The sequence below is a fragment of the Panulirus ornatus genome, chromosome 3, assembly GCF_036320965.1.
Source record: "Panulirus ornatus isolate Po-2019 chromosome 3, ASM3632096v1, whole genome shotgun sequence".
NCBI classification, from domain to species: domain Eukaryota; kingdom Metazoa; phylum Arthropoda; class Malacostraca; order Decapoda; family Palinuridae; genus Panulirus; species Panulirus ornatus.
The window spans coordinates 22,018,654-22,043,521 of record NC_092226.1 but is presented as its reverse complement, the minus strand read 5'-3'; the positions used below and the strand labels follow the sequence as shown (position 1 = coordinate 22,043,521).

At 39.6% G+C, this 24,868-nt stretch overlaps 1 protein-coding gene across 2 annotated transcripts in view; it reads right to left on the bottom strand.

Annotated features, from left to right (window-relative positions):
• kel (kelch protein) overlaps positions 1 to 24,868 on the bottom strand; it is a 300,707-nt gene that overhangs the window by 86,251 nt on the left and 189,588 nt on the right. For both annotated transcript variants that reach the window (XM_071685307.1, XM_071685298.1), the window contains 2 exons: positions 23,711 to 23,886; positions 10,155 to 10,251 (listed from right to left, as the gene is read on the bottom strand). In XM_071685307.1, the coding sequence (XP_071541408.1) occupies positions 10,155 to 10,251; positions 23,711 to 23,886 (273 nt within the window). The remainder of the gene's footprint in view (positions 1 to 10,154; positions 10,252 to 23,710; positions 23,887 to 24,868) is intronic.

Below are 24,868 nucleotides of genomic sequence, written 5' to 3'. Positions count from 1 at the left end.
TAACTTGAAGGTAACAGGAGAATCTGCCACTGCTAATCACTAAGCTGCTGCAAACATCCCATTTTTCTCTGTATGTATATTGGTTTGCTATGAGTGATTTCTCTCTGTGTAAGGTTTTTGCAGAATATAACCCCTGCATAAAACATGGGTGTATTCACCATGAAGTTACTGATACACACTCAGCTCAACTCTCATTTGCCCTCTTTTGCAACCTCTTCACCTTCTTTATCTCCTGCCACTTTCTCTTATACATCTCCTAGACATATGCACTCCTTCCCTATTAATATCATACATAAACCTCTCTTTTCTCTTTCATTAACACCTTTACTTCGATATCCCACCACTCACTACCCTTTTTAGTCTGCTAAACTCCTACCTCAAGCATGCCACGCACATCTGTAGCACATGCCAGCACTGTTTCCCTAAGTACCTCCCATTCCAATGATACATGATTAAGATATGTACACATTGCCAAAGTGCCTTGGGAACTGATTGAAGACCTTGCTTCCTTTTCCAGAGTGTGAAAGGCAGTATTTTTACCTCAAAAAGGATGCATGACACATCACTGAAATCTGTGAATAAAAGAGTATTTACAGAAGAGATGCTGTTTTAAGCTCATTGTGGCCTGGGGGTTGGACTACCTGGCTGCCACACAGATGATCCAGGGATCGATTCTCAGGTATAGTGGTAAGTAGCTAAAATGGGTATGTTTGAAGGAATAGTAGTTCCAGCAATGTTATATGGTTGCTGTTTTAAGCTCATTGTGGCCTGGGGGTTGGGCTACCTGGCTGCCACACAGATGATTCAGGGATTGATTCTCAGGTATAGTGGTAAGTAGCTAAAATGGGTATGTTTGAAGGAATAGTAGTTCCAGCAATGTTATATGGTTGTGAGGCATGAGCAATAGATAGGGTTATATGGAGGAGGGTGGATGTGCTGGAAATGAGATGTTTGAGGACAATATGTGGTGTGAGGTGGTTTGATCGAGTAAGTAATAATAGGGTAAAAGAGATTTTTATTATTCTATTTATTTTGCTTTGTCGCTGTCTCCTGCGTTAGTGAGGTAGCACAAGGAAACAGACGAAAGAAATGGCCCAACCCACCAACATACACATGTATATACATACATGTCCACACATGCAAATATACATACCTATACATCTCAACGTATACATATATATATATACACACACATATATATATACAAATATACACATGTACATAATTAATACTGTCTGCCTTTACTCATTCCCATCGCCACCTCGCCACACATGAAATAACAACCCCCTTCCCCCTCATGTGTGCGAGGTAGCGCTAGGAAAAGACAACAAAGGCCACATTCATTCACAATCAGTCTCTAGATGTCATGTAATAATGCACCGAAACCACGGCTCCCTTCCAACATCTAGGCCCCACAGAACTTTCTATGGTTTACCCCAAATGCTTCACATGCCCTGGTTCAATCCATTGACAGCACGTCGAACCCAGTATACTACATCGTTCCAATTCACTCTATTCCTTGCATGCCTTTCACCCTCCTGCATGTTCAGGCCCCGATCACTCAAAATCTTTTTCACTCCATCTTTCCATCTCCAATTTGGTCTCCCACTTCTCCTCGTTCCCTCCACCTCTGACACATATATCCTCTTTGTCAATCTTTCCTCACTCATTCTCTCCATGTGCCCAAACCATTTCAAAACACCCTCTTCTGCTCTCTCAACCACACTCTTTTTATTACCACACATCTCTCTTACCCTATTATTACTTACTCGATCAAACCACCTCACACCACATACTGTCCCCAAACATCTCATTTCCAGCATATCCACCCTCCTCCACACAACTCTATCCATAGCCCATGCCTCGCAACCATATAACATTGTTGGGACCACTATTCCTTCAAACATACCCATTTTTGCTTTCTGAGATAATGTTCTTGACTTCCACACATTCTTCAACACTCCAAGAACTTTCGCCCTTCCGCCCCTCCCCCACCCTATGGTTCACTTCCGCTTCCATGGTTCCATCCACTGCCAAATATCTAAAACACTTCAATTCCTCCGGTTTTTCTCCATTCAAACTTCCCTCCCAACTGACTTGACCCTCAACCCTTCTGTACCTAATAACCTTCCTCTTATTCACATTTACTCTCAACTTTCTTCTTTCACACACTTTTCCAAACTCAGTCACCAGCTTCTGCAGTTTCTCACATGAATCAGCCACCAGCGCTGTATCATCAGCGAACAACAACTGACTCACTTCCCAAGCTCTCTCATCCACAACAGACTGCATACTTGCCCCTCTTTCCAACTCTTGCATACACCTCCCTAACAACCCCATCCATAAACAAATTAAACAACCATGGAGACATCACACACCCCTGCCGCAAACCTACATTCACTGAGAACCAATCACTTTCCTCTCTTCCTACACGTACACATGCCTTACATCCTCGATAAAAACTTTTCACTGCTTCTAACAACTTGCCTACCACACCATATATTTTAATACCTTCCACAGAGCATCTCTATCAACTCTATCATATGCCTTCTCCAGATCCATAAATGCTACATACAAATCCATTTGCTTTTCTAAGTATTGCTCACATACATTCTTCAAAGCAAACACCTGATCCACACATCCTCTACCACTTCTGAAACCACACTGCTCTTCCCCAATCTGATGCTCTGTACATGCCTTCACCCTCTTAATCAATACCCTCCCATATAATTTACCAGGAATACTCAACAATCTTATACCTCTGTAATTTGAGTATTCACCTTTATTCCCTTTGCCTTCGTACAATGGCACTATGCAAGCATTCCGCCAATCCTCAGGCACCTCACCATGAGTCATACATACATTAAATAACCTTACCAACCAGTCAACAATACAGTCACCCCCTTTTTTAAATAACTTCCACTGCAATACCATGTGTGTGTGTGTGTGTGTGTGTGTGTGTGTGTGTGTGTGTGTGTGTGTATATATTAGTGGATGAGCCATTCTTTGTGTTTCCAGGCAGTACTTCCCTGATGCAAGAAACTGCGACTAAGTGTAATAAAAAAAAATATATAATTTCATTTATTATACTTGATCACCGTTTCCCGCATCAGCAAGGTATTGCCAAGAAAGAGGCAAAGAATGGCACATCCATTCACGTACACATAAATATACATACACACCCATAAATATACATAAACATATCAACATATAAACACATACATACACATTCCTTTGAGTCCAAGGGGAAAATGAAACACGATAAGTTCCCAGGTGCACTTTCGTGTAATAATCACATCATCAGCGGAGACACGAGAGAAATAACAGTCAGTTGATATACAACAAATAGACGTGGCTAGGACACCATTTGGTATAAATGTGATTGTCCAAGACAGACAAAGAGCGTATCATAAACTTATTATGTGGACAAGAAGGTGAATTGTTTACAAATCTTATCAATAAAGTTATCGAATTTGTATAGACCTTCACTAATATTAAGCTTATAATTCTTTGTGTATTTAATAATAGAGGATTTGATGATATTTCTTGTGGTACTGGAGTTAGAGTTAATAATTGAGATGGCATTACTCCAGTCAATACAATGATCATAGTTTTTAATGTGATTAAACAAGGCATTTGATTCTTGTCCTGTTCGTATACTATTTTTATGTTGCTTAAGTCTAACAAAAAGATCCTTACCAGTCTGCCCATCATAAAAGTTATCACATTTTCTATATGGAACTTTGTAGATCCATCCAGGAGAACTTTTCAGGTGAGTTTCTGATTAAGATATTCTTTATAGTATTATTGTTGCTGAAGGCAACATTTACATAAAAGGATTTAAGCAACATGGGAAGTAAAGTAAAATTGTCATTAAAAGGGAGAACTAAAATATTCTTGGTGTCAATGGGAGGTTTGGGCTCAACTCTATAAAATGATTTCTTTGCTAACTTAAGGGATTTATCAATGAAAGATCTAGGGTACTTTAACTTAGATCCAATAGACTATATCTTCTAAAACTCATCATTAATAGACTATGGACTACAAATACGTAATGCCTTAAGGAACATAGATTGAAATGATGATAATTTAACTCTGTCATGTTGATATGAGTAATAATAGATATATAAGCATACATTGGTAGGTTTTCTGTATATGCTAAACTTAAACTTGTCTCCTTGCCTATGGATCATGCAACCTAAAAATGGTAACGTACCATTATTCATATTTCCTAATATAAATTCGAAGGAAGGTACTAAATTGTTAAGTAAGGGGAGAAATGTTTGTACATTTTCATTTGTTGGCCAAACACAAAGAATATCATCTACATACCTACACCAGATTGCATTAGAAGGCAAGATATCCTTCAGTAATTTTGTTTCAAAATATTCCATACAGAGATTACTTAGTACAGGTGAAAGAGGGTTACCCATTGCTATACCAAAATTTTGAGCATAATATTATCCATTGAATTGAAATACACAGTCTTTTAAACACAACAATTCTATCAGTTCAATTGAAACGTGTTTCAAAGTCTGTTTTTATTGAACTGATAAAATTGTGTATAAAAGACTGTGTATTTCAATTCAGTGGAGAATATCATACTCAAAACTTTGGTATGGCGATGGGTAACCCTCTTTCACCTGTACTAAGTAATCTTTATATAGAATTTTTTGAAACAAAATCACTAAAGGATATCTTACCTTCTAATGCAATTTGGTGTTGGTATGTAGATGATGTTCTTTGTGTTTGGCCAACAAATGAAAATTTACAAACATTTTCCCCTTACTTAACAATTCAGTACCTTCCATCAAATTTACTGTAGAAAATGAAAGTAATAGTATGTTACCATTTTCAGATTGCATGATCCATAGGCAAAGAAACAAGTTTAAGTTTAGCATATACAGAAAACCTACCAATGTATGCTCATATATCCATTATTACTCATCTCAACATGACAGTTAAATTATCATTTCAATCTATGTTCCTTAGGGCATTACATATTTGCAGTCCAGAGTTTATTGATGATGAGTTTGAGAAGATATATCATACTGGATATAAGTTAAAGCACCCTAGATCTTTCATTGATAAATCCCATAAGTTAGCAAAGAAATCGTTTTATAGAGTTGATCCCAAACCTCCCATTGACACCAAGAATCTTTTAGTTCCCCCTTTTAATAATAATTCTACTTTACTTCCCATGTTGCTTATATCCTTTAATGTAAATGTTGCCTTCAGCAATAATAATATCATAAAGAATATCTTAATCAGGAACTCACCAGAAAATTCTCCTGGATGCATCTATAAAGTGCCATGTAGAAATTGTGATAAGTTTTATGTTGGGCAGACATGGTAAGGATCTTTCTGTTAGACATAGCAACATCAATATAGTATACGAACAGGACAAGAATCAAATGCCTTGTTTAATCACATTAAAAACTATGATCATTGTATTGACTGGAGTAATGCCATCTCAGTTATTAACTCTACCTCCAGTACCACAAGAGATATCACTGAATCTTCTATCATTGAATATGCAAAGAATTATAACCTTATCATTAGTGAAGGTCTATACAAATTGAATAACTTTATTGTTGATAAGATTTGTAAACAATTCACCTTGTCCACATAATAAGTTTATGATAAGCTTGTTGTCTGTCTTGGACAATCACATGTTTAGCAAATGGTGTCCTAGCTATGTCTCTTTCTTATATATCAACTGACTGTTATTTCTCTCATCTCCCTGATGACGTGATTATTACACGAAAAAGCACTTGGGGAACTTATCATGTTTCATTTTCCCCGTGGACTTATAAGAATATACTTAATCGTGCAAAATTATGATCCTTTCCATACGTATATACACTTGCACATATTCATACTTACTTTTCCTCATCCATTCCTGGTTCCCACGTATTCCCTACGTGTTGTAGAAGGCGACTAAAAGGGAAGGAACGGGGGGCTGGAAATTCTCCCCTCTCGTTTCTAGTTTTCCTAAAGAAGGAACAAAGGAGGGGACCAAGTGAGGATATTCCCTCAAAGGCTCAGTCCTCTGTTTTTAACACTACCTCACTAATGCAGGAAATGGCGAATAGTATGAAAAAATCTCTCTTACACTTTCTTTACTTACTCGATCAAACCACCTCATACCACATATTGTTCTTAAACATTTCATTTCCAACACATTCACGCTCCTCTGTATATCTCTATCAATAGCTCATGCCTCACAACCATATAATATTGTTGGAACTACTATTCCTTCAAACATACCCATTTTTGCTTTCTGAGTTAATGTTCTCTCTTTCCACATGTTCCCTCATCGCTCTCAGAACCTTTAACCCTTCCCCCAACCTATGACTCACTTCCATGGTTCCATTCACTGCCAAGTCCATTCCCAGATATCAAAAAGACTTCACTTTCTTCAATTTTTCTCCACTCACGCTTACATCCCAACTAACTTGTCTCACAACCCTTTCTCTTTCACACACTTTTCCAAACCCAGTTGCCAACGTCTGCAGTTTCTCAAAAGAATCAGACATCAGTGCAGTATCATCGGCGAACAACAACTAACTTGCTTCCCAGGTCCTCTCATCCTCAACAGACGGCATACTCGCCCTCTCTCCAAAACTCTTGTATTTACCTCCCTAACCATCCCATCCATAAACAAATTAAAAAATCTGTGTGTGTGTGTGTGTATGTGTATTAATATACATTTCATACTTGATTACTGTTTCCCCCTTCAGTGAGGTAATGCCAAGAACATATGAAGAAATGCCATACCAACTCACATCCATTCTATACCTGTCATGTACAGTGCACCAAAGCCACAGCTCCCAATTCACAAGCAAACCCAACACACCTTTCCATGGGTTCCCCTAGCTGCTGCACATGCCCTGGTTCAGTCCACTAACAGCACACAGGCCATTGTAAACTACATCGTTCCAATTCCCTCTATCCCATGCCCAACTTTCATTTGAACCTCCTGCATGTTCAGGCCCTGATCACAGAATCTTTTTCATTCCAACTCCATCTTCAATTTGATTTCCCCTTCTCTTTCTTCCCTCCACTTCTGACACATACAGTATATCCTCACTGTCAACCCCTTACTCATTCTCTTTATACGTCCACACTATTTCAGCACACCCTCTTCAGCTCTCACACAATACTCTTTTTATCAACATATATCTCTATTACCCTCTTATTTACTCCATCATACTTCCTCACGCCAAATACTGTCCTCAAACATTTCATTTCCGACATATCCAACCATCTCCACATTGCTTTATCTATAACCCATGCCTCACATCCATATAATATTTTTGGGACTACTATATCTTTAAACATACCCATTTTTGCCCTTTCAGATAATGTACTCTCCTTCCATAATTTCTTCAGTGCTCCCACAACCTTCGCTCCCTCACCCACCTTACGACACACTTGTATATATGATGTACACTGGTTTTGGCACTGTGTGGCTCTGGGGTACGATATGGTAACCCCCTGCATGGAAAGTGGGTGATGCTTATCATTTCCTTTCAGGGAGTTGTCCAGTACACATATGTTGTACATATTCTTTCCTGAAGTGATTTTTCAAACCAACACCTTCCAATTCATGTCAAGCTCTTGTCATACAGCTGTTGTTTTTCATCTCTTAGTCCATACTGAATTGGAACCGGTTTAAACATTGTAATCTGGGTGCAAGACAATTTCTTTTACAAATACAATAAAATACAATACTTTCTGCTTCTTGGAATGTCATGTGCTGGTTTTCTGTCATTCTGCTAAAATGTACTCCTCAGGTTGTGCAAAGTGCCATGTGTGACTGACTGTTAAGTGATTTCTTTGAAATGCCTCATAAGTGCATGAACAGTCCATATATCTTTTGTTATGTTTGTGGGGAGGTGACTTTTGCAACACAAGAAGTGTGCCATAACCCCAGTCATTAGCCTAGAAAGCTTACAGTCTTTATTTTGGCTATGAAGTTGGGACCACAACAATGCTCTTGCAACAAACCTTTACAGTTGGTTGAATCATGAAAGGCATTTGATGCCTTTAGCCATGCCCAAACAGAGAAGGGAGCCAACAGATCATGTTAGTGACTATTACTTCTACATGGTGCCTCCAGTCTGGCAAGGTATTTCCAAGAAGAAAAAGTGGACCTTAAGCTATCCAAATATACCATCTGCTATGCATCTGGTACCCCAAGAACAGGATGACGAAACTTGTGAAACACGTGAGACAATATCAAAATATCCTAACTCCACACCTGACATTGACATCTGATGAACCACACAGGATCATGCAGAATGAATTAAGCAATGTCATCAGAAACTTGGAACTGTTGAAGAATAAGCAGAACTTTTAGGCTCGATACTGAAACAATAGAATCTCCTTGATAATAATGTGACTGTCTTTGTCTCATGCCAGCTAGAAAGATTTTGCTTCATTCTGTAAGATGGGAGTTAACTTCACCTGCAAAGACAAAGATGGTCAGAAGGCAGCCCTCAATATTAATCACATCCCTAAGGAATGGAGGCTGTTCACAGGTTTATCAAAGCTGAGTCTGAAAGCAGTTCTGTTGCATGATGGCAACATGTCATGAAGTCCATAGAAGGAATTCCATAACAACACGTAGCAGCTTTTGAACTGCATAAACTCTATGAAATACCAATGGTAGCTTTGTGATGAAGATTCTTGCCAGCAAGACTACATGAAGTTTTATTATTTCCATAGTGAATGGGACAGTCAAACAAAGAACTTCCCATTACAAGAGGCACTAGCATTCCCAACAGTTTCTGGAACCAAGAACAGAGGATGTACACCACCTACCTCTGGAGGAATCCAGCTCCATGAAGATTTTGCTGTTACCTCCGTTCATCAAAATGGGCCAGCATTTAGGTATCTTGGTGGAAAATTCCCAAGGCTCAGTAAGGAAAACATCAAGGAGGGTGTTTTTGTCAGTCCAAATATTGGCTATCTCATCCAACATAAGCAGTTTGATAGTATCTTCAGTGGTAATTAGGGGAGCAAAGAATGCTTTCCGGCTGGTAACAACCATTTCTCTATAACACATCCCTTTCTTTATGCAGGGGTTATGTTCTACAAAAACCTCACTCAAAGAGAAATTGCATGTGGTGAACCAATAAACCCAGGATGCACGCTAAATCCACCAGTCAAGCCTCACTGAAATTTTGGCACACTTTCTACAACACACACCTGCATAGTAGAAAAATCTTGATCACATAAAAAGGGGGACTGGCAGAAGTAGGTTCCTCGCAAAATAGCGAAATCGTATATAGTTAACCTGCATCAAGCGAGGAATGGGTGTACAAGGAACTTGTGGAAAGCCTGTCGTCATCCTATCAGAAAATGGGCTGCAATATGTCTTTAAAGATACATTTTCTCCACTCTCACCTGGATTTTTTTCCGGCTAATTGTGGTGCAGTGAGGGATGAGCATGGCAAACGTTTCCATCAAGACATCTCAGCGACAGCGAAATGGTATCAGGACAAATGGAGTTCAGTGATGTAAGTGGACTATTGCTGGACGGTAAAAAGGATGCTCCAGGACTTGTATACAAGTGACAGGCGAAGAGGCGTTGCATTTTATTGAGATAAGCCAGTGACTGCACCCTGTGTCACCAATACAGTGTGTAATACATGTAAAACATAAGATAGTGATTTTTTCCTGGAAACTATATCCAACTGAATGTTTTCAAGGTCAATTTCGTTTTCAGCATCCAAAAATCCACTAAAGAAAACACATTTCATATCTGAAGCATAAAATTGGTAAAAATTGTTGATCAGTGTAATCATCCATTTGCTTTTGATTATCTTTTCCACCTCTATATTATGTTCAACTCTATACCCAATTACAAAGGGTGGATTGAGTGTATAAAGTTTCTCTACCGATTTGTACACATCCTCAACTTTATATTAAGTATTTTTTAGTTCTTTTTTTTTTTTTTTTTACACAAGTGTTTTAGCATTTTCATTTTGCACACGGTGCTGATTAACCGAGCAGGACTAACACTTTCATTCAAATCTCCATCCTCACCCAAAACACAGCTCCTTAGTAATCAATCTAATATAATTTCTCTGGCACAACGCACTGTTGCTTAAATCATACAAATTCTAATGTTGATCATATTCTACCTTTTCTTCAGATGGAGTGGTGAGTCGATCGCTTGAGATAAGTTTGATGACTTGCTGAGAAGTTAAAGACAGGAACTCTTCACACTCAACTACTTCTCTGCAGAAAAATATTGAGAAAATGTTTATCTCAATTTCAAACCAATAATCTTAAAATACATCATCACTCAAATTTGCACAATACTCCATATAAAGGCTAAAATGTATCAGTATTCTAGTGCTAGATACTACTGTACTATCAAAAAGGGTTAAACCTTTTCCATATCTGTGCATCTATTATCATATCTATAATCAAACTATTTTCTATGAGAGACCCACTGTTTCCCAGAAGCTTTCTAGAAGTTATTGCAGCCAAAGTGCTATGCTACTTCCAGTAGCAGGGGAATGAAGGATCCTTTGAAATGGGAAGTTCTTTGACCAGACTGTACTCCCATTCATAAAGCCTTGCCAAAGGTGAATTTTCACAGGCAGTATAACCTTGAGCAAGCAGAGTCTGGTAACACTCATTTCTATGTAAGTTGATATATACACAACATGCAATTATGTATGTGTATGAAAGTAATTACCTGTTTTTTTTTGTACTGCATTGGAAGAGAATTTTACAATCATAGGGCCCAATCTCTTGGACTTTTTTATCATATAAACATTTAAACTATACTATGCTCTCTGCATTAACCAAATCCTCTTTCAGCATTACATTAGTCCACTACTTTTATAATACAAGAGTACTTCTTTGTAGCTTTTTCAACATGCTTCCTGCTAAATTTCATGCTATGATCCTCTAACTGTTCTATCCCTCCATTTTTCAAATATTTACTCACTTTCTAGATCATCAATCTGGTTTAAAAACTCATATGTTATGATCGGATGTATAACTGTGTGTATGTACGTGGATAGGGGCCACTGGTTTTAGTGAATTATACAAGACAGCTAGAGATGATGCGAGCGAATAAGGCCATTTCTTCACTTGTTCCCGACCCTACCTCACCTATGTTGAAAATGGCAGGAAAGAGAGACAGGTTGTTTGGGGTGTGAGCATGAAAGGAGAAACCTTGGAGTAAGTGGAGTGTTTTAAATTATAGGAGGGGATATGGCAGCAAATGGAAACATAAGAGCTGATGTGAGCTACAGCGTGGGTGAGGGAGCAAAAGAGTACTGAGGAATGTGTGGAAAGAGAGGTCACTCTGCCTTTAAGAACAAGGATGGTAATGTCTGATGTAGTAGCAGTCATGGTGTAGTAGTCCTGTAAGTGCTGAATGGATGTGAAGCAGACCTTAGGCAAAACTTTAAAGAGGGTGGAAGTGTTGGAAATTAAATGTCTGAATGCAAAATGTGGTACCTGGAGGTTTGATTATATAAGAAATGAGAAAGTAAGAGTGAGGTGTGGTTGTGCGAAAAGTATGTATGAGAACTCAAAAGGGTGAGCTGAAATGATTTGAAAATATGAAGAGGATGAGTGAGGACATGATGACTAAGAGGGCATACATGTCAGAGGTAGAGGGAACATGGAAAAGGGGGAAACCTCCGAGGAAACAGAAGTACTGAGTGAAACATGCTTTGAAAGTTTGGGGCCTGAACATGCAGGAAGGCGTGATGCATCAAATTGGCAGCTGTAGTTTGAGAAATGTGGTATACAAAGGAAGACATGCTGTCAGTGGGCTGAATCTGGGTAATTTAAGATGTCAGATAAAACGTAAAGGCCTGTGGGGTCTGGCTGTAGATATGGGGCTTTGGTTTTGGAACATTAAATGTGATAACCAGAGAGTGGATGTGAATGAATGAGGCCATTTGCTCATCTGTTCCTGGTGCTACCTTTCAGTGCTAACTTACAGATGTGGAAAATGGCAAATGTACATACATCCTCATACTTGCCCACCTTCGTCCATTCCTGGCACCACCCTGCCCCACAGGAAACAGCATCACCATTCCCTGTGTCAGCAAGGAAGCATCAAGAAACAGATGAAAAAGGCCATATCCACTCAGTTTCTCGTTGTCATGTGTAATGCATCAAAATCACAGCTCCCTATTTACATCCAGGCCCCACAGATCTTTCCATGGTTCACCCCAGACATTTCACATGCCCTGATTCAGTCCACTGACAGCATGTCAACCCCAGTATACTACACTGTTCCAATTCCCTCTATTCTGTGCACCCCTTTCACCCTCCTACATGTTCAGGCCCCGATCACTCAAAATCATTTTCATGCCATCCTTCCACCTCCAATTTGGTCTCCTGCTTCTCCTTGCATCCTCCACTTCTGACATATATACCCTCTTTGTCAACATTTCCTCACTCATTTGTTCCATATGTCCAAACCATTTCAATCCTATCTATAGTCCATGCCTCACAACCATAAAATATTGTTGGAACTACTAGTCCTTAAAACATACCCATTTTTGCTATCTGATACAACATTCTCTCTCTCACACATTCTTCATCACTCCCAGAACCTTTGCCCCCTCCCCCACCCTATGACTCACTTCTGATTCCATTCGCTGCCAAGTCCATTTCCAGATATCTAAAACACTTCACTTACTCCAATTTTTCTCCATTCAAACTTATATCCTAACTTATTTGTCCCTCATCCCTGTTGAACCAAATAACCTTGCTCTCATTCACATTTACTCTCAACTTTCTTCTTTCCCACACATTTCCAAATTTAGTCACCAACTTCTGCAGTTTCTCACTTGAATCAGCCACCAGTGCTGTATCATCAGCAAACAACAATTGACTCACTTCCCAGGCCCTCTCATCCTCAACAGGCAACCCCTTTCTCCAAAAGTCTTGCATTTACCTCCCTAACCACCCAATCCATAAACAAATTAAACAACTATGGGGACATCATGCACCCCTGCAGCAGACTGACCTTCAATGGGTACCAATCACTCTCCTCTCTTCCTACTCATACACATGCCTTACACCTTTGATAAAAACTTCTCTGCTTCTAACAGATTACCTCCCATGACATATAGTTTCAAGACCTTCCGCAAGGCATCTCTCTGAACCCTATCATATGTCTTCTCCACATTCATAAATGCAACATGCAAATCCACACACCCTCTACTACTTCTAAAACCACACTGCTCCTCTCCAATCTGATGCTCTGTACATGCCTCTACCCTCTCAATCAATACTCTCCCATACACTTTTTCAGGAACACTCAACAAACTTATGCCTCTGTAGTTTGAACACTCACCTTTGTCCCCTTTGCCTTTGTACAATGGCACTATACATGCATTCTGTCAATCCTCAGGCACTTCACCATGATCCATACATATACTGAATATCCTTACCAACCAGTCAACAACACATTCACCTCCTTTCTTAATAAACTCAACTGCAATACCATCCAATCCTGCTGCCTTGCCAGATTTCATCTTCCGCAAGGCTTTCACCAACTCTTCGCTCTTCACCAAACCACTCCCTCTCACTTTGCACACCACCGTGACCAAAAAACCCAAAATCTGCCACTCTATCATCAAACACATCCTTCAAAATACTCACTCCACCACAACCTATTATCACTTCCCCCTTGTCCCCTTCACAAATGTTCCCATTTGTTCTCTTATGCATGTTATTTACCTCCTTCCAAAATATCTTTTTATTCTCCCTAAGTTTAATGATACTCTCTGACACCAACTCTCATTTGGCCTCTTTTTCAAACCTTCATCTTGACCTCCTGCTGCTTTCTCTTATACATCTCCCATTCATTTGCACTCCTTCCTTGCAAGTATTGTCCAAATACCTCTCTTTTCTCTTTCACTAACAACTTTACTTCTTCATCCCACCACTTTCAAATATGCCCACTCTCACCTTTCTCATGCCACATGCATCTCTTGCACATGCCATCAGTGCTTCTCTAAATATATCCCATTTCTCTCCTACTCACCCTCACTTCATTTGCTCTCACCTTTTGCCATTCTACACTCAATCTCTCCTGGTATTTCTTCACACAGGTCTCCTTTCCAAGCTCACTTACTCTCACCACTCTCTTCTACCCAACATTTTCTCTTCTTTTTTTTTTTTTTTTTTTTTTTTTTTGAAAACCTTTACAACTCTTCGCCTTCACCTCCACTAGATAGTGGTCAGACATCCCACCAGCTGCCCCTCTAAGCACATTCACATCAAAGTCTCTTTTACATGTCTATCAATTAATATTTATTTATATATTTATTTTGCTTTGTCGCTGTCTCCCGCGTTTGCGAGGTAGCGCAAGGAAACAGACGAAAGAAATGGCCCAACCCACCCCCATACACATGTATATACATACACGTCCACACATGCAAATATACATACCTATACATCTCAATGTACACATATATATAGACACACAGACACATACATATATACCCTTGCACACAATTCACACTGTCTGCCTTTATTCATTCCCATCGCCACCTCACCACACATGGAATACCATCCCCCTCCCCCTCATGTGTGCGAGGTAGTGCTAGGAAAAGACAACAAAGGCCCCATTTGTTCACACTCAGTCTCTAGCTGTCATGCAATAATGCCCGAAACCACAGCTCCCTTTCCACATCCAGGCCCCACACAACTTTCTATGGTTTATCCCAGACGCTTCACATGCCCTGATTCAATCCACTGACAGCACGTCAACCCTGGTATACCACATCGATCCAATTCACTCTATTCCTTGCCCGCCTTTCATCCTCCTGCATGTTCAGGCCCCGATCACTCAAAATCTTTTTCACTCCATCTTTCCACCTCCAATTTGGTCTCCCACTTCTCCTCGTTCCCTCCACCTCCGACACATATATCCTCTTGGTCAATCTTTCCTCACTCATTCTCTCCATGTGCCCAAACCATTTCAAAACACCCTCTTCTGCTCTCTCAACCATGCTCTTTTTATTTCCACACATCTCTCTTACCCTTACATTACTTACTCGATCAAACCACCTCACACCACACATTATCCTCAAACATCTCATTTCCAGCACATCCACCCTCCTGCGCACAACTCTAGCCATAGCCCACGCCTCGCAACCATACAACATTGTTGGAACCACTATTCCTATCAATTAATGTTATTCATTATACTGAATCGCCATTTCCCACATCAGCGAGGTAGTGCAAGGAAGTAGACGAAAGAATGGCCTAACCCAACCACATACACATGTATATACACACATGCCGTCACACACACATATACATACCTATATATTTCAATGTATATATACATATACATACACAGACATATACATATATACACATATACATAATAATACATGCTGTGTTCATCCATTCCTGTCGCCATCCCACCACACATGAAATAGTATACCCCCATGTGCACGCGCATGAGGTAGCACTAGGAAAAGACAAAAAAGGCCACATTCATTCACTCTCAGTCTCTAGCTGTCATGTGTAATGCACTAAAACCACAGATCCCTTTCCACATCCAGGCCCCACAAAACTTTCCAAGGTTTACCCCAGACACTTCACATGCCCTGGTTCATTCCATTGACAGCATCTCCACCCTGGTATACTGCATCGTTCCAATTCACTCTATTCCTTGCACACCTTTCACCCTCCTGTATGCTCTGGCCCTGATCACTCAAAATCTTTTTCACATCATCCTTCCACCTCCAATTTGGTCTCCCACGTCTCCTCGTTCCCTCTACCTCTTACACGTATATCTTCTTTGTCAATCTTTCCTCACTCATTCTCTCTATATGACCAAACCATTTCAACACACCCTCTTCTGCTCTCTCAACCACACCCTTTTTATTACCACACATCTCTCGTACCCTTTCATTACTTACTTGATCAAACCACCTCACACCACATATAGTCACTCAAACATTTCATTTCCAACACACCTACCATCCTCCGTAACCCTATCTATAGCCCATGTGAAAAAATAATACCGGTTGACCATCTCTCCTACTAACATACGTATATTCATTTTCAAACCAGGTATTCCCAATTAACAGTCTTTTTTCAGCTAACAAATCCATGAGCTCTTCACCATTTCCATTCACAACATGAATACCCTATGTGCACCAACCATACCCTCAACTGCCACATTACTCACTTTTGCATTCAAATCACCCATCACTAATACCCGGTCTTGTATACCAAAACTGCTAACACACTCACTCAGCTGCTCCAAAAACACTTGCCTCTCAAGATCTTTCTTCTAATGATGAGGTGAATAGCACCAATAATCACCAATTTCTCACCATCCACTTTTAGTTTTACCCACATTAATCTAGAATTTACTTCTTTATACTCTATCACACACTTCCACAACTCATGTTTCAGGAGTAGTGCTACTACTTTCTTAGCTCTTGTACTCTCACTTCCTCTGACTTTAATCCCAAGACATTTCTAAACCATTCTTCCCATTTACCTTTGATCTTTGTTTCATTCACAGCTAGATCATTCAGATTTCTTTCCTCAAACATAATACCTATCTCTCCTTTCTTCTCATCTTGGTACACACATTCAGACAGCCCAATATGAGCCCTTGAGGAGGATAAGCACTCCCCACTTCACCCCTTCTGTTTCCTCTTTTAGAAATTGAAATACAAGAAGTAGAGGGTTTCCAGCCCCCGCTACCATTTGGTCCAATATCTCACTCAGCCCTCTTGACCTTTCAATATGTTGTAGTAAATGTTTTCCTGCAGTAAACTTTAATGCTATTACAATGAGGTTGTCAAGCAAGTATGAATATGAGCATGTTTAAGTCTGCATATGTATGTACATGTACATGTATCTGCATATATGTGTGTGAGAGTGGATGGGTATTTCTATGTTTGTTTCCTAGGGCTACCTCGCTGAGGTGGGATGACCAAATAAAGTGGTTAATGGAAGATAATAGAAAGTGCATGGGCAGTACTTACAGGGGAGTGAAAATTATGGGGATATGTACAAGAGAAAGTGGTAAGAGGCCAAGAGGAAAATGCAGGGGTTGAAAAATAGGGCATATGAGAGTTGGGGAAAGCAAGTATCAGTATACTTCCACGAGAATAAGAAATGTCTTGGAAGGAGGTTTTTGGTGAGAAAAACAAGAAAACAAATGGGAATATCGTTGAAGGGGGCAAATTAGAAAAAGGTAATAGATAGCGATGAAAAGAGGAGATAAAGTAAGTCTTTTGAAGGGATTTTTGAATGTGTTTGATATTATGGAGAGAAATGTAAACTGTTTGGTTCAGGGAGGTATGCCATATGGAAAACATTTTCATGAAGGGACACGGGGTGGTGAAAGATTTGAGTAAGATGAAATGTGGTAAGGCTGCTGGAGTAAAAAGCATTGCAGTTGACTTTTTAAGAAAGGGAGTGACTTGTTCACTGGTTAGTTAGGATTTTCAGTGTGTATATGGACCATGGAGAGATTCCTGAGGATTAGCAAACTGCATGTATAGGGCCACTGTATAAAGGCAAGGGAGACCAAGGTGAGTATTTAAACTAAGGAGGTATAAGTTTCTTCAGTGCATGAGAGAGTGGCGACTGAGAAGATCAAGGTATATATAAAGCATCAGACTGGGTAGGAACAATGTAGTTTCAAGAGTGGTAGAGGATGTGAGAATCAGGTGTTCGTTTTAAATACATAGAGAAAGAGAAGGATTTGTATGCTGCATTTAGGGATCTGGAGAAAGCATATGATTGGGTGGACAGAGATGCCAAGTACAAGAAATATATGGTGCAGGAGTAAAGCTACTAATAGCAGTGGAAATTTTTCATCAAGAGTGTAAGGCACTGTAAGTGGGCTTAAGAAGGACAGAAAGGCAGTTGTAATGGGTGATAAGATTGTGGTGAGATGTGATGAAATTGGCAAGATATTTAGTAAATGGGAAGTGCCTGGAGAAAACAAGAATGGTAGTTACCTTGTGGATGTCTATGCCAAGAGGGTTTTATTCCTTGCAAACATTTTTCAAAACAAGATGATTTACAGATATACATGGTTAAGAAAAGATGAAAGATAAGAGCAAAAACGTTTGATTGACTATGTGACAGTGGATGAAAGGTAAAGAAAGGTTTTGAGAGGTTTCTTTCTGACCATTTTGCAGTTCTTGTGGAGGTGAGAATCATGGAAAAGTTAAGGCACAGCTTACGGAATATTGGAAAGGTGAAAGCGTTGGCAAGCGAGATGAATCAAAAAGAATGCAAGGAGGATCATGTAAGAAGGGTGAGCTAAAATTTAGAGGAAAGTGCAGTGAATGTAGCAATGCAGTCATGTGTAAATGAGGTGCTGAACATGTTTAATGAAAGTAAGTTTAAATGAAGATGCAGTAAATGTAGGGTTGCAGAACTGTGTGAATGAGGTTTTTAAAATGTTTAGAGAAAGGCTGTTATAGGCTGCTGAATTTGTAACTGGATAAAATGTTATGAAATATTAGAATAAAACAGGAAATACATAGGTATGGAGGATGGAAGGAAAAGGGATACAAGTGCAAGGGTCTACAGCATGAAGAGAGATGAAAAGGGTGATGATGAGGTTGAAGGTAGGAAAGACATCTAAAGAGTATGGGATTAAGGCTGAAATGTTTAAGTATAGAGGAGAAAGTGTGACAGAATGGATGCATTTGATGTGTAATTTTAGCACAGAAGCAGAAAATTGTCCATAAGGACTAGGTAAAAGCTATTAAAGTTCCTTTATTCAAAGAAAAAGGTACAATTATAGGGTAATAAGTCTGGTAAGTAATCCAGGAAAAGTGTTTATGAGAGTGTCGATTGACAAAGTAATGGAAGTGACTGAATCCAAAACAGGTGTGGAGTAAGAGGCTTTCAAGATAGGAAGGGGATGTGTGGATCAGATTTTTGTGGTGGAAATGACAATGGAAAGGTATCTAGCAAAAGGTAAGAAGCTGTATGCATCTTTTATGGATGTGGAGAAATCATGTGACAGTGATATGGAATGCCTTATGGTACAAGTTAAGGATATACGGAGTATGGGGGTTGACTACTGAATGGTGTGAAAGTCTTCTATAGAGGGGCAAATACATGTGTAAGAGTGGAGGGTTGACTGAGTTTCAGTATATATGTGGGTGTGAGGCAGGGCTGTGTGATGTCACTATTGCTTTTTAACATAAATATGGAAGGAGTGATAAGAGAGATGAAAGCAAAACTAGGGTGAGAAGATGCACAGATGGAGTGTGGTAGTGAGGTGCAGTGTCTAGTGACAAGCCTGTCTGCTTGTGGAGAGTGAAGAGGAGTTGCAGAAGGCTGTTTGTGAGTTATATGTGTAAGCATAAATGATTGAAGGTAAATATAGGGAAAAGTAGTAAATGTGTTTGAGAAAACCCAGAAAGTATAAGTTCTGAAAAGCCCTTTAGAATGAAAGAAGAAAGTGCCCTAAACTGTGTTATAGATACTGAGCAAGAAAGACTGGAAAAGGTGGCAGGATTTAAGTATTTGGGAGTTTTCTTGAGGAAGCTTGGTGAAATGAAAGGAGACATAAGGGAGAGAGCAGCATAGGGTAGAAGAATCACTGGGTCCCTTAATGAAATAATTAAAGGTATAGGTATCAGTATGGAAGTGAAGAGGTCAAGAATCCAGGGTGTGAAAATACACTATTTGAGAGGATCATGTGGTAAGACTAAGATGGAATGAAGAAAGAAATAAGGAAGTGTATGAGAGATTCTGAATGGTTGGGAATGCAAAGAGGAAAGAAATGGGGAGTGATAGAGTAAGTGAAACGTAATACTTTGAGGTAGTTTGGACTTGTGAAAAGAATGCAAGACAAAGAGTTTACAAGGAGAGTGTATAACAGTATGATTAAAAGGGTTGGAGTGAGAGGCAGACCACCTATGGAACAGGGGAAACAGAGTGAAAGAGAACTAGAAGGAAAGAAATGGTGGAAGAATGCAAAGAACATTGTATGCAAGGGAGGTAGGTAAGGACAAGGATATGGGAAGACTCTTCTACCATGGCCACCCCGTTGATGGGAGTTCCCAGAGGAAACCAGCAGCAGAGGTATAGAAAGACAGTTATGTGTGAGTGTGAAAAGACAGAGGAAAGTATGTGGTTCCAGGTGGTCTCTGGTATGGGTGTGTGATGTCACCATGGTTGTTTAAAATGTTTATGGAAGGGATGGAGGGGAAGCAAAATGCAAGGGTCTTAGAGAGAGGGGCGAGTATGCCATCCATAGGAGGTGAGGGAGCCTGGGATGAGAGTCAGTTGTCATCTGCTAATGACTCAGCACCAGTGGAAGATTTGAGTGAGAAACTCCAGAGGTTTGGGATAGTGCGAGAAAGAAGGAAGTTGAGAGTAAAAGAGAACAAAACCAAGGTTATCAGGTTTAGTGCAGAAGAGGGATAGGTTACTTGGGGCATGACCTTGAATAAAGAAAAAAAAAGGAGGAAGTGTTTATGATGTTTACGAAAGAATATGGCAGTCAATGGAACTATGGAAGCAGAAGTAAGTCACAGAGTGGGTGAAGTGGCAAAGGTTCTGAGAGCACAGAAATGTGAGGTCATTGTCTGGAAGGTGCAAAGATGGGTACATTTGAAGGTATAGCAGTCCCAACGATGTTGAAAGGATATGAGGCATGGGCTTTAGATGAAGATGTGCAGAGGGAGGGTGGATGTGTTAGAAATGAGATGTCTGAGGACAATATGTAGTATGAGGTAGTTTGACTTGAATTAGTTATAAAAGGGTAAGAGAGAGGTGTAGCAATAAGAAAACTGTAGTTGAGAGAGCTGAAGAGGTCTGTACATATGGAGAAAATGAGATAGGATAGACTGACACAGAGGTAATATGAGTCAATTGTGGAGGGAAAAGGGAGACCAAATTGGAGATGGAAGGAAGGAGTGAAAAAGATCTTGAGTGATTTGGGCCTGAACATGAAGAAGGGTGAAAGGCATCCACAGGAAAGTGAATTGGAGAGATATGGTGCTACTTTGCCAATGCAAGCAATGGTAAACAAGTATGAAAAAATCTATTTTTTGTGAATTGGAGTGATATGGTGCTACTTTGCTAATGCAAGAAATGGTAAACAAGTATGAAAAAATTAATTTTTTTGTACTTGTTCAATGCTTCCTGAATCAGCAAGATAGCACCAAGAACAGACAAGGGATGGCCTCCTTTACTCACATCCATTCTGTAGCTGTTACATGTACAAAAAAACACAGCTCCCTATTCACAATTATGCCCCACAGTCCTTTCAGTAGTTTCTTCTAGTTTCTTCATGAGCCCTGGTTCAGTCCAATGACAGCATTTCTCCTGTTTGCCACTTCACTCCAATTCAATCTATTCTATGAATGCCTTATACCTCCTGAATGTTCAAGCACCAAGCACTCAAAGCCTTATTCACTCCATCCTTACATCTTCACTCCCTCAGCTGGAAGTTACAACTGTATCACTGAGAGTTCAGTCTCATCAAAGAACTTCTCACTCCAAAGAATTCATATTTCCCTGCTCATAGAATTATGGCAAACTTGGGCTGCAAGAGTCTTTGGAAAGAGATCCTTGGTGAAACCAGGGCTCTTTCATAGACATAGGTCCCAGGAAAATTATGATAGAAAAAATAAATAGAGAGAGATATATGTAGTGTCTATAAGACATTAAACCACAAGTGAAAAGTCACATTTGGTGATGCTGTATCATTAACAGTACAGTCTCCTTAAAGAATTTCTCACTCCAAAGGAACCATTATTTCCTTGCTTCCAGAATAGTGCAACCTTGGACTGCAGGAGCCTCTGGATAGAGGTCCTGAGTAAATCCAGGACTCTTTCCTTTGAGATCCTGAAGTATATATAAATGAAAATAATACATATATACCTGACTCTGCCTATAAGAGGTGAAACCATAATTGAAATATCATCTATGATGAAACTGTACCGTTGTCATTGAACGAATGGAGTACAATCTTGCTGAAGAACTTTTTTTTTGTTAATTAAGATGGCATGGGCAAGTGAGGCCCTAATCAAGGCCATTCTATTAACATTGTATATATATTTATTCATATAATTACTCATTATACTATACTGCCATCTCCCGCATCAGCGAGGTAGTGCAAGGAAACATGAGGAATAGCTCAACCCACCCATATACACATATATATATACATAAATGCCCATATACACACATATACATACCTATGCACTTCAACATATACATACAGAGATATATACATATATACACATGTACATATTCATACTTGCTTACCTTTATCCATTCCTGGTACTAGCTTACCCCACAGGAAACAGCATCACTACCCCCTGCTTCAGCTAGGTAGCGCCAAGAAAATAGCTCTCTATCCACATCCAGGCCCCACAGACCTTTCCATGGTTTACCCCAGATGTTTCACATGCCATGGTTCAGTCCAATGGTAACACGATGACCTCGGTATACCACATCATTCCAAATCACTCCATTCCTTGCACGCCTCTCACCCTCCTGTATGTTCAGGCCCAGATTGCTCAAAATCTTTTTCTCTCAATCCTTTCACATCCCATTTGATCTCCCACTTCTCCTTGTTCCTTCCACCTGACACATATATCCTCTGTCAAACTTCCTTACTCATTCTCTCCATATGCCTAAACCATTTCAATACACCCTCTTCTGCTCTCTCAACCACACTCTTTATTTCCACACATCCCTTTCATTACTTAATCGATCAAACCGCCTCATACTGTCCTCAAACATTTCATTTCCAACACATCCAACCTCCTCAGTACGACCCTATCCATAGCCCATGCCTTGCAACCGTATAACACTGTTGAACTACTATTCCTTCAAACATACCCATTTTTGCTCTCCGAGATAATATTCTCTACTGCCACACATTCTTCATCACTCCCAGAACCTTTGCCCCCTCCACTACCCTGTGACTCACTTCCACTTCCATGGATCCATTCGCTGCCAAGTCCACTCCCAAATATCAAAAACACAAAACACTTCACTTCCTTCAATTTTTCTCCATTCAAACTTACATCTGAATTTACTTGTCCCTCAACTCTACTGAACCTAATACCTTGCTCTTATTCACATTAACTCTCAACTTTCTCCTTTCACACACTTTTCCAAACTCACTAACCAACTTCTGCAGTTTCCCACTCAAATCAGCCATCAGAGCTGTATCATCAGTGAACAACTGACTCACTTCCCAGGCTCTCTCATCCCCAACAGACTGCAGACTCACCCCTGTCTCCAAAACTCTTGCATTTACCTCCCTAACTACCCCATCCATAAATAAATCAAACAACCATGGGGACATCACACAACCCTAGCCTGAGCCAGATACCCATTTTATCGACCAACCCCCAGGGATGGATGAATGGGAGAGTTGACTGTGGATCTACTGCCACATCCAGGATTCGTTCCCATGCACTCAACCTGGGCGGCCCATGAATGTGTCACAGCTAAGAATACTAACCGCTACACCATGGGAGTCCAAATGGACCAACCATTACTTTGATACTGATTGTAATGCCACCTTGGAATTGAAAAAGCTCCAAAAAGGGAGTCCTAGGGATATATAAATTAGAAAAATGCTTATTGTGAATGTGAGATGTTCATTATTGGGGCATTCAATGAACAGCACCATCTCAGTACACATACAAAATATAGATTACAAGTCTACGCATAGACTTACGTAAAATGTTGTTCAACATAGCTTTCTGCAATGGAAAGCAATTCAAGACACCCATGTAGATCAGCAAAGGCTCGGATACCAAGGCAATTTGTGGGATGGAGTTGAGACTGAAGAAAGTCACAGCAAGCATCCCGGACATCTGTCAGCTGAAGAAGATTGGCAGCAGGAAGAAGAACCTGAATAAAAAAGAAAAATTAAGTGAAACTTCATTCATTCTTATAAAACTGTGACAACTGTAAAGCTTTTACAATCCAGGCCACCAGACAAAATATTTGTGAAACATCAGACATTTTGCCACATCATTAACTTACACTTACTAAATAACCTAGCAAATCTTGATCCTACCAAACAAAAGAAAACATTCCAAGACCCATTTTACTCAACATCACTCTCCTCACTCCTGTTGACAATCTGTTTTATCATTCAAACCAAAATCCAAAGGTCAACTTTAAAAACAGAGTTGTGATGGTAGGGATTATATCCAGTTTCACAAAATGTCACAATAAAGAAGTATAATTTATTTTTTGCATTGAACAGTGTGAGTGAAGAAAACCTGCAAGTTTCAAAATCTGCTGGCACATCAAAGCCTAACAGTGGTAAACATCCAATGAAATTCACTATAACTAGAGTAAGTGAATCACTGGACACCAAAGCCTAACAGTGGTAAACATCCACTGAAATTCACTATAACTACAGTAAGTGAATCACAAGAACAAGTATCACAAAAAACTTGTTTAATAATTACAAGAACTAAGTAGTATCATGGAAAATAGGAATAACTATTGATAGTAAATAATTTCCACTGAAGAGTAAAAACCATATACTGAGGAAAAACAATGGATTAAACAGAACATGACTTTTCTTTTTAATCCTTTAAAAAATATCAAAAAATACAAATAAATTCTATGGTTTAGAGTAAGGTCTCACTATGGTACCTGAGAATCAGCATTACCATCCAAGAAGCTGAAGATGAGCATTCAACTCAATCTAAATTTGCCACCACAATATGTATCCCACAGCCCATATACTATATGTAGTGAATCTATTTTCTATCACACTGCTATCAAATGTTTTGGTTATCACAATTACCTCTTAGTTAAAAACTGTGAAATCTTGTGGTTTTAGTGCATTACATTTGACAACTAGAGAATGGATGTC